The 11776-nt window shown below is 36.7% G+C and overlaps 1 protein-coding gene across 1 annotated transcript; it reads right to left on the bottom strand.

Moving 5' to 3' along the window:
* Nucleotides 1–2561: 2561 nt before the first annotated feature.
* use1 (unconventional SNARE in the ER 1 homolog (S. cerevisiae)) lies at nt 2562–10857 on the bottom strand. Its single transcript, XM_059342124.1, has 8 exons — nt 10735–10857; nt 8780–8829; nt 8593–8671; nt 8196–8348; nt 7367–7382; nt 7209–7239; nt 6757–6919; nt 2562–4832 (listed from the first exon to the last, which is right to left on the bottom strand). Exons 1-8 carry the CDS (start codon nt 10831–10833, stop codon nt 4650–4652), a joined length of 774 nt encoding a protein of 257 aa, XP_059198107.1. The 5' UTR covers nt 10834–10857; the 3' UTR covers nt 2562–4649.
* Nucleotides 10858–11776: the final 919 nt, after the last annotated feature.

Genomic DNA, 11776 nt, shown 5'->3' with positions numbered 1-11776 from the left:
GAAGGATCAAACCAATTAAAAACATACTCTCTCTCTCTCTCTCTCTCTCTCGCACACACACACACACACACACACTAGCTCAATATCAGCACTACACTATCAAACTGTATTACTTGTTTAACAACTGCTCTCCTCCTAAATGATGATTCTTTGATACATTTACCGCAGTCACAACAAATCATGTATCTCACATGTCCGAATGCAGCAGAAATCTGCGTCCTTCATACAGTGAGTAGTCTGTAGTGAAAAAAGTTTTATTTAAAGTGTAAGAAAGGCCCCACTTGTGATTAGATTATTAGAAAATGGCTATTAACGCTCATTCATGTTATTCTTTCCCTCCCTTTTTTAACTGAGAATATGATGTTGTTGTGAAGAGTTTGGGAGGGTTATTATAGGTTGTGAAGTGTTTTGTTATTTCACTTAATTGCTTAAAATAAATTAATATATATTATAGAAATGGGTCGGCTGATTATTGGCCAAATATATTGTTATCTATTGGTATTTGCCAAAAACATTTCCAACATGAAAAACTTCTTTTAAACAACATATATTGCAGAATTTGATGCTTGGGTGATTTAGATACTGTTAGCTATTCATTCTTAGTGGGTTTTTTTTTTAATGGTTAGCAATTGACTGATACTAACACAGTACTGATGTGCATCTTTCTTTTTTTCTTTTTTTTCAGTGTTCATTTCCAGAATTGGTTGACAAGGCACTATATATGAATGTAATCATAAAGATAGTAAAGAAAGCTACCTTCTGAGTATCTTTGCAGTCATATTGGTACAAAATTGGTGCACAATCCACATAGAAAGGTCTATTTTCATTCCATCTAAAAAATTCACGTTTTTCTCATTCATATATATGTTAAGGTGTACAGTATATATATATATATATATATATATATATATATATATATATATATATGCATACTATTTGGCAGCAGTGGGATGCAAATAAGTACATTAAATCAAGTACTGTACTTAAGTACAAATTTGAGATATTTTTACTTGACTTATGTATTTAGATTCTCCACATCTTTATGTTTCTACTTGTGCATGCATACAGATGTTTTATTCACAGTTTAGTTGATATAGAGGCAAAAATACGGTAGGAGGCATAGAAATAAAGTGCTATCGAGCCACCATTACATCAAAGTAACTATTTGGAAATATATCCAAGTAGATTTCTGATCTTTTTTAACCACTAGATACAATTTATAACCCCTCTATAATAACTCAAGTCACAAGAATAAATGTTGTTTCTGCAAACCACAGATCTGTTTAACATTTTTGAACCATAATTATGTTGAATGAACGTTTCTGAACTGCTTCAACTCCTTGTGAGATGTGACGTACACCGTTTAAAACACTATTAAAAATAATTTGGTTATGGTTAGTTAAAAACAACAGGGTAAGGTTTTTTTTTTAAATCCTACTTCCACACAAAACTTCCAACAATCAGTCTCCCGGTTCAAAGTCAAAATGCCAACACTTTGTGCTGGTGCCTGGGCTGTTCATAAAGAGTCTTATTAGTGGCAATTCAGCTCAATTTACAAGCACAGAGCACAGAGTGTTGAACACTTATCAGAGTGTCCCTGTGGGAGAGAAGTGCAGGAAGGAACCCATTCAGGTTTCCGGGGTCAGAGGTTAAAAGTGCCCCACAGATCTCGAGGCATTTACTGAATAAAGGAACTTAACACGTCCCAGACTCACTAAAACGAAGCAGTCTCTCTCAGCTAATGGGGTACCACAACCATAATGAACATGAGAAACCACACAGCTGATGAAGTCATGTTACTGTAGCGGCAGCGTCAGAGAGAGCATTAGCAAAGGCCTGAGAATGGAGGCGCAAACAGCTGTGATTTAACTGAGGGATGATGATCCTCCGCAGTGACACAACCTCATTTGGTCTCCTGGTGGCCTGCATACCTCGGCTTCCAGCAGGCAAAATACCCCCCAGGGATCCCAAAATACACGGCAGACCAGGCCTCGGCCCAGCCAGCCAGACGTGAGGAGGGGCAGCAGCAGGGGAGAGGGGAGAGGAAAGGGCCAGGGGCAGAGCTGCAAGCCTGGACACGCTAGTGAGCTCCACGGTCCTCAGACGACAGTCAGACTGACATCACTGCAGGAATGTTGGAAGCTTTTCAGTGCGTCCGCTTGTAAAACCGTTTTGAAGCATCCCCAAATGTTATCAGGCTAAATTAAGCATGAACAAAAGCTGACAAATGCACAGATTACCCAGAAGTCCCATATGGATCGCTGTGGGCTTTTTCTGTGGCCATCCGCCTTTATTTAGCCATACTTCAGTCCTCAGGTCACTTCTAAATGAGTAGGGGGGATAATTTTGGATTCATGCCTCGATCAGGCCATCACGGTCATGGAGGTCATTCTGGGTTCATGTATTTGGGATTTTACTGACACACTCTGGACACATGAAGTCACTGCATCTGACATTTTCAGCAGCAGAGGGCGCGATTTGGTGTTTTAGTTAATGATTAACAGTCTCACACAGACACAGACACAGACAGTACTCACAAGTAATATGCCAAAACAATGTAATTAAGCGTCTTCATTCTTTCTTATAATTAACTCCATGTGAACTTTTACACATATACAACAGCCGCTCTGAATGATGTGATACATGTGGTTACAGTCATTTTAATGGGAACAAAATCTGATTTCTTCAACATTGGCAGCGTCACCCGTCATCACCAACATAACAAATATCATCACCTGATGGACATTTATGGAATCAGCCACCAACACACAGACTGATAAACAATAAACAGGACTGAGAACACAAGACATAAAGTATGAGTGAACTCACAAACAACAATAACAGCACAAAGCTCTAAACCTCTTAACAAAGATATTCTCCAAAACTTAACTTTGAAAATGAAAAATAAAACTGATTTGTATTATTTAATTTTAGTGAACAGCTTCATTTTAACCCCTTGATTAATCATTTATAAGCACTATATAAACATTTATCCCTCTGAACCACAAGCAGTGTCAGGGCTTTTTTTTGTTCCTGTAACATTTTATTAACCATGGCCTTGATTTTTTACTGCAATATTTAAGTCCTGCACCTAAATGTAAGCAGCACAATCATGGTTAGGGAGTAGGGAGAACTCCTAAACACTGTTATAATGTCATAAATCAATAACAAAGAAAAAAAACTGAAGTTGAATTTCTTTGATAATTGATTTCAAAAATGGAAAATGGCTGATAACACACTATAATGTAGTCGTTTATTGTATTTTTCAACAAAAGTAACCTCTTATTTGGGCCTCCATCAATGAAGGCTGCTGTTTAGACAGACAATGACTGATAATATGGTAAATATAATAATAATAATGTAAAATGTCTTTCTAGGTTAGAATTGTTGACAAACACTTAAAAATGTACATATTGCTTCTTTCGACATCATTATAGTGTTATAAACCATTTTTAAAAAAGGTATATGATGCAGGATTTCCTAAACATTTTGCTTTCTTCTGCTGGGCGTCAGCATGTGGGAACGGAGCTACGAAAACCAGACACAGCACAGAAAAAAAGTGGACAAAGCTTGTTTTAAAACAAGTGAATCTGAGGTTTAAACCTTTATATAGTGCTTACAAATGCTAAATAGAGGCAGTTAACATGTTACCAATCTCTTCTGAGTTTTAGCACAACCACAGCTATTTATAAGTGCGATTTTTTAGATATTCAGTGAATTTAATGTAGTGTTGAAACTGTGGCTAATATACAGCACAAGGTGGACGGTTCATGCATACTTCAGATGTATGCATTTCTACAAAAGTTGATTTTGACTTTAGTTACACAAATGCTGCATTTCAGATGCTGGGCATGGCTCTACTCAACTCAACTCGATTTACTTCTGGTATGTTTTTTGGGGAGTTTAAACACTGTTAAAGCACTGCAGACTACTGATTGATAAGGGGAAACAACACTAGCAGGACATCCAGCACAAACCCACGATTTTTAAATAGCCGACCCACTATCAATGGCGACCCAAATTAGTTCTTATTAACTGGACCCAGATTTTAAAACATGGCAGCCCACAAAGCTACAACTTGAAGAAGTGCAGACCTCTGTTCGGCAGCCGGTAAAATGATTCAGTGAGTGTCACATTGAAGTTTATGTCTCTACTGAAAATAGAGACAAGTACCTGGAGCCAAAAGTGAGTCGAGCTGTGCCATGTAAAAAACAAACAACAAACAGCATAAGTGAGGAAGTACGTACATGTATTTAAATGGCTGGTAGACGACCTGATGAGGGATTAAAATAATTAAGGCTCAGTCTCTGCTTTCTGGGTATTAAGACTATGTTGTATGTTGCTGCTCACCAAAACCCTCCAACAGGAACTTCTTTACCTTGATTCATGTTCTGTCCTGCTTAAAAAAAGGAATACTGATGCTACAAACCACATTTCTAACTTCCGTCAGCCTGTTAAGAGGAAGAATTTCTGTTTCAAAAGTGCAAATGTTTCAGCTCTTCAAACTGAGTTGTTTTGGTTCTGACCACTACTGATCTGTATCACAGGTACAGACGAGCTGTGCAGATCTATGAGGCCTACTGTATGAAGTTACTGCTCTGTAAACACAGGAGGCTGTAGGACAAAGAGTTTGAGATTGTCGACTGTCATCATCGCAGTCTGGGGAAGATTCTGATGAAGAGGATCATGCTGATGAAGGTGAAGGAGACCAGGATGAGCATAATCCACAGCAGCCAGTTGACTGACTTCTTGGTGTGCTGCTCCAGTCTCTCCGACTCCGTCTTCAGCTTCTCGAAGTTCATGTCGGCCTGACGCATCGAGTGACTCAGAGTCTGGGAGGGAGGGGAACAAACACAGAACGAGATAAACGTGGAGCACACAAACCTAAAGCTCAGCCTGCTAGGGTGGTTTTTAGGCATAGCTTGTCTGTGAATGTAATTTGTCTTACAGTGCCCACTGGTGGACAAAATGAGTTCCTCTGTTTGAGGAACAGAAACATAAATTACCTACTTTATGTTAAACCAACAGCAAATGAAAATATCAGACATAAAAACATAAAACAAAAAGGTAACACAGCTTGTTCCGTCAGTTAAGCCATTAAATTTTTTTTTATTTTTTTATGTTCATGTCCCCTAAAAATCTTTGATTATATTGACTTGTATCTGTACAAAGTTTGTCACTAGCGAGGAGTTTTCACATTCTTCTACAAACGGATATATTTTTAGGTGTTAGTGCACTTCACTACAATCTGAGATTCAAACATACACCGGGCAAACTAGATTTGGAAAGTCAAAAACTTTAAAAGCCAATCAAAAGTCGGAAAAGAAACCTTGAACCTCCAGCGTGGAGCGGAGAAAACACACATTGCAGCAGATATTATTGTTTGCTTTGTGTCCCTCCACTGCCAGTTACAAGCCCAGAAACAACATAAACAAATACAGGTGCATCTCAATACATTAGAATATCATAGAAATGTCCATTTCCAGTAGTTCAAGTCAAATAGGCCCATCCAAGTATTGAGTGCATATAGATGGACATACTTTTCAGAGGCCAACATTTACATATTAAACATTCTTTTGTAATATTAAACAATTTTGAGACACTGAATTTAGGTCTTCATTAAATGTAACCCATAATCATTATAATTAGAAGACATAAAATAAATTAAGTGTCATTTCCACTTTTTGAATTTAATTACTGACATAAATAAACTTTTCTATGATGTTCTAATTTATTGAGATGCACCTGTAAAAGGATTCTAACTACACTCACCATTCTGATACAGCTGCTAGCTGCAAATTTTGGTGCACAACAGACTCCTCATCTGAGTCTGGAGGCCACAGATGTTTCCTCTAACCGAGAAAATAGACCAGACGCTGACTCTACTGCTGCAGTCTGCACACACTGCTCTGTCACCATCTAGCACGCGGGGTAAGCAAATGATCGAGCACCTATGGCCTCGTGTAGACTCACGCATGTATGGCTGACTCTCTTCGATGTTTCCTCAAATGGACAAAATAAACCAGACGCCAAAACTGCAGATTTCGAGAGGGACACAGAGCTCCACGCTCTCATGTAAATACACACTGCTCTCTTTCTCTTTCAGATCCAATCAGTGCCACTCAGTGAGGGAGAACAAGCTGATGAGCTCCCAGCCCTGTTTGAGAGTTTTTAGAACTTGGAAAACCATGTAAAATAAAATAAGGAGTATTTTGACATACTTTAAAACATGTCGGGAAGGGAACTTTGATGAATGTCTGAATGTTTAATGAATGTAAGTTTGCTCATTTGGATATGTTTAGCTTTAATAAAGACTACAACAGCCATCCATAATCCAGTCAGCTGCCATTCTCCATTAGTTGATTATTGAGCTTATTCCCCAAAACATTGTATCTCTCTCTGTGTTTAACAAATTAAATTAAATTAATTAAATTGTTTTAAACACAGACATGGTGATGTATTACTGTATTAGGGTTTTGTTTACACATCATTTTGGTTAGTGACAGATAATTATTGTATTTTTATATTTTATTGCTTGAAGTATGCCTAGGTTGTTCTTTTTATTTAATTGTGTTGTTATTGTCTCTGTGTGTCATGCTGCTGCTACACTGTAATTTCCCAGCTTGGGATGGATGGATGGATGGATGAAGTCTGTCTGTCTGTCTGTCTGTCTGTCTGTCTGTCTGTCTGTCTGTCTTATCCTGAAGTAACCCTGACGTTGTAAAACAGTATGATGAATACTATGTATCTGGTTACCTGGTTGTCCTGTTTGATGATATTCTGAGCTGCCAGAGTGTTGTTCTTCAAGTTTCGGGCAAGGTTGAGCATGTCATCAGCGAGTTTCTCCTGCAGGTTGTGGTGGTGCTGCAGGACGGCCTCCAGCTCTGCTGCAGACTGACGCTCGTCCAGAGGAAGACCTCTGCACAAGACGGGACCGCCTGGTTAATGTTTTTATTTGACTGCAGGAAAAGTCATTACAAAGGCTGATACAAGCTCATAGATTCCTATCATTTAAAAAGCATTTAGCAGGGAGGAGTCTGTAGAGACACAGATGAAGTGTGACAAACTGAAAGATGGTATAGGACACATTTATCATTTAACAGAGCTGCCACCACTGGCTGTTACAGTCCTATACTGTACAGAAATAAATAAATGCAGTATAATGGACAGGAGCTTTTTGAGACAGGAAATGATATGTGCGATTTTACCTTCTGTTTCTTAAGTCTGTTTCTGACGTGCCTATAGAGAGGACAGAACAGGAGAGCGTCATTTTTCTGAAATATCACTCTCACTCGCCAGAAAAACCTGTTTAAATATGAAGTATTATATTAAAGTCAAAATGCATCTGACTTAAATATTTTCTTACCTTTGCCTGTTCCTCCCTGAAATGAAACAAATAAACAAATGTGTGAATTGGACAGAATGAGACCTTCATTATTTATTCTTTAAAGCTAGTTTTTCTACCAAACCCTAAAGTATTTCTACTTGAAGAGACTAGAGGCAAAAACATCCAACTTTTCAATGGGAAACAATTAATGAATGGACTAATGTGTATGTGTGTAAGTAGTGAGCAAAACAACACAGGTATCATTCATCAGCTTTTATTTCTACAGTGTGTAAATCCAAGAGCCAATCATTAGGGCTGCTCGATTATGGCAAAAATCATAATCACAGTTTACTCATTGACTTTGAAATAATTTAGTGAAAAAGTTTTTTTTTTTTTTTTTTACAGTAGACCTTTAATATAATTCAACTGAAACAAATAACAATATAATAATATTATATTATATTATAATATTCAATATACAAATATTTTATACATATTCAAATAAATAAAAAATAGACAAGGGGTGATCTTGTTGTAATGTTAGTTAGCTTTCACAACCTACTGGAAACTACAACATATATTTAATATATATAAACATTTGATTAAGCGAAATAAATTTGATCAAATATGTTGTAGTGCACTGCCAAAACCTTCTGGAAACCCCTTAACAGGAAAAAAGCTGCAGGATTTATAACACAAAACAAAACAAAAGCATCAACGTAAAACTGAATGCAGCGCAAATATTGTTTTATCTCGATTATCTTATTTTCACAATCGTTGGACGCAAAACTTCATTAACTGGAAATAATCATTGATCAATGGTCGAGCCCTAATCATGACTACTCTGCACGTCTACGTCTCATCTTACCGTGCCGAGCAGCTCGTCCCTCATCTCTCCAGTACACCGGGCCTTCGTCTGCATGTGGACTGTTTTAGAGGCAGGCATCCTCTCATTGGCTATTGTAGGCGTTCGCCCGGGGGCGAGGAACTGATTAGCTAAAGCTTTTTCTGTTGGTGAAGACTGTGAATGAAAACAGGAGAGACAAGCGATCAGAAAACAGTCTAAATATAATAAATGCTTTTAGCTTTTTGGGATGTTGTACAGTTCAGATACCGAAAAAGAAATAAAGTGAGTAGACTAGGGTTTTAAACACTGCCATAAATATTAGTTACAATAAGACATGCAGAACACAATGTAGAAAACTGCAATAATCCTGGAAGTGATGAAATAAGAAATAAAGAAATAAATATATGTTGCCACTGACCAGTTTCTCTGCCTCAAGAAGACCTTTCAGAAAATCTACTTTTCTTGTGTATTCAGTCAGTGTTTCTGCTGTAGGTTTGCTGCAAAAAACAACAAGTTGTTATTAAATGGTTTGTTACAAATAAGCACAGCAAAAATAATAATGAAAATAAAATTTTAAGATACATGAGAGTTGAGAAAGATGTTACCTCAGGCTTTTCCTCAAAGCCACCAGCATCTCCTCCAGGGCACCAACATACTAAAGGAGAGAAAACACAGAAAATTTGATTGTTTGCTGACATTTCTTACATTGTGTGATTATATAGTTCATAACAGATGCCAAGTTGTGCACACTGTCTATTTTGTTTTAGAAAACTGAGGCAATGTAGTGCCGATGACTTTCACCACTACTCTTGTGAAAAAAAAAATCCAGATGTTAATTGTGGACGTCACATTTGCACTTGATGTCCTTTATCAATTTTTTTAATGATTTAATTAAGTTCTATGTTATATTATGGGCCGTCGGATATGGTGTTGAAGCTCTTTTAATACCACTTTTAGACAGCTGACTAGATTTCCATCATTTCCAGCACTTTTTTAATACTTCAACTTTATTTTACCCTTTTAAGCCGCCATTGCAGTGTAGCGTCAGCTCTCCAATTAACTTTAAAATGTTCCACATTTTGTATATCTAATTGGTATTATTCAACTTTTCACTACATTCATATCAAAAATATTTTTTATATATTTTATATTTTCTTCAGCTTCTTCTGACACATTTAAACCAGCACTGCTGTGTATTTTCTGCTCTTCAATCAACTTTTTCGAATACAATATTGGTATTATTCTACTTTTCATTACATTTATATCATTAACACTCAAACCCACTTTTCAAACTATACCTACTTCAACTTCTTCTGCCAGCCAGCACGGCAGCTTAGCATCAGCTATTAAGCATTCCCACCACATCCTCTAGTCTTTATACAAAGCAAATCCTATTAGCAGCATTAAGGTTTCATACAAACACTTTTTGTGAAGCAATACAGCTGAAAAGCACAACAAACTACATTCTCTAAAATGCCCAATGAGTTAAACCAACAAAACCTGAACAATACATCTTTCATGAAGGATTTATTACAAGACACTTGAATTTGACTACATTGTTGTTAGCTAACCGTGTGGAAAACACTGGAAACTGAGAGTTAAAGTGTGAATATGAAGTGGTAGCCATGGTTACGACTCCAGTGTTTCAGTTTTTATTCTTTTGTGTTATTGTTGTATCCATCTTATGATCCAGAATGACATTAAAATCCCTTGCACACATCATAAAACCTTCTGCCTCAGATGATATGGTGGCAAGTAGAGCTTTTTAAAAAATGCTTGTCACTTTCTGGTGGGGCATAGACATTAACTAATGTGACCATCTTGTTTTCTAGTTTCCCTTTATCAATAACATATCGCCCTTCTTCATCGATTTCTTTCAAGCATTCAAAATTAACTGTGTTTTTTATCATTATAGCAACCCCTCTTTTTCGGCTTTGCCTGCATGTGCTACAGTAGGTTTTCCTATAACCAAACTTCTTAAGCTTTTCATGCTCCTCCTTGGATAAGTGGGTTTCCTGGAGGAAGATGATTTGTGCTTTAACTTTCTTCATTTTCAAAATTACCTTGCCTCTATTAATTGGGTTATTTAGCCAATTTATATTTAATGACACTAGTGAGATATTACTCATACTTTGGATCCGCATCGTAGCCATAGTAACCAACAACAACTTTGTAAAACAGAAGTGTTTGATATAGATCATAGAACAGTTTAACTTCCAAAGGTAGGCATGTGTTACTAATGTTTCAGTTCTGACAGTTACCTGATCAAATAAACTGTGTAACGTTTTAACATTAGCCTAATGTAGCAAGGTTAGAAAACAAGCTACAAGTCAACTGTAACACTGTTTAAATGTTGTTAGTGTGTAACGACTGTCAGAGATGAAAACAACAGTGAAATGTATCTTGTGATGAATCCATGTGTCGGTGGTTTCAGTGACGACGTGGCTAACAGCCTGAGCTGCAGCTAACAACAACAACAGTCATGCTAACTTTAGCTGATGAAGGTCAGAAAATAACAACATTGAACCACAACATTCACTCCGTGTTTGCACCGTCTTACCTTTTCTAACCTCCATTCAGTCTCTCCTCGTTTTTCCGACGCTATGGACTCACAGCGGGACAATAATCTGATAAAATTTATTTCTAATCTAGAAGCCATAGTTGACGCCGACAAACGGTCGCAGCAAAATGGCGTCAAACGGCTCAGAGATGACGTAGGGGCGAACTGTCCAACCAGCGTCCAGATATTATCGCACTGAATTAATATTTGATACAAAAGTTTTAGCCATACAGGCTATGGTTTTAACCTGTTTGTGTGGAAGCCCATTGTTTTATACAGTCTATGCCTATTACTGCCAATGTGACGGGAAAAAAACTGTAGATCATTATAATGAGAAACTTTCTCAAAATAATGACTTAGTATCTCATAATTATGACTTAGAATCTCATAATAATAATAATAATAATAATAACTTAGTATCTCGTCATTATGACTTAGTATCTCATAATAATGAGAAAGCATCCTTCATTCACTTTCAGATATTAAGCTCTGTTAGTAGTTAAGAGTTTGTACTTTAATTAGTGTTTAATTTACCTTATGAGATATTTTCTTATATTTGTATCTCATTTATTTATAATACATGCAGTTACTTCCTTTGCTAAATGATTTTTATCATTTTTATTGTTTTAATGTGTAACTGTTAATGTAGAATAAAAAAAGATTACATTAATATATATGAGCATCAGACAGTCTTAATCTATTATTCATGTCAGCACATTTACACCTCACACATACATAAATACACACACACATATATATATATACTGTATATACATATGTGTGTGTATATATATACATATATACACACACACACACACAAGGCCTTGTGGGAACTCATAGTGTGAACTTAACTCTGATAAAGAACGTGTAAAATAGGTGGGGTCTGTCCTGATGTGTTGTATAGGGCAGGAGGATACATATTATATATATATATATATATATATATATGTATATATATATATATATATACACACACACATATGTGTGTGGCATCTACACACCGCCCTGCACTCTTTTTATGGGCCCTTTTATGGGCATTAAT

The sequence above is a fragment of the Centropristis striata genome, chromosome 9 (genome assembly GCF_030273125.1).
Source record: "Centropristis striata isolate RG_2023a ecotype Rhode Island chromosome 9, C.striata_1.0, whole genome shotgun sequence".
Classification (NCBI taxonomy): domain Eukaryota; kingdom Metazoa; phylum Chordata; class Actinopteri; order Perciformes; family Serranidae; genus Centropristis; species Centropristis striata.
The sequence above is the reverse complement of the archived record's forward strand: the minus strand, read 5'-3'. Positions and strand labels throughout refer to the sequence as shown.

Coding starts and splice junctions, on each gene's coding strand:
- use1 (XM_059342124.1), bottom strand. CDS start 10,833: ATGGCTTCTAGATTAGAAATAAATTTTATCAGATTATTGTCCCGCTGT. Junction 8,672..8,779: donor GCTTTGAGGAAAAGCCTGAG/GTAACATCTTTC, acceptor TGTTTTTTGCAG/CAAACCTACAGCAGAAACAC. Junction 6,920..7,208: donor ACAGACTTAAGAAACAGAAG/GTAAAATCGCAC, acceptor CGTCTTGTGCAG/AGGTCTTCCTCTGGACGAGC.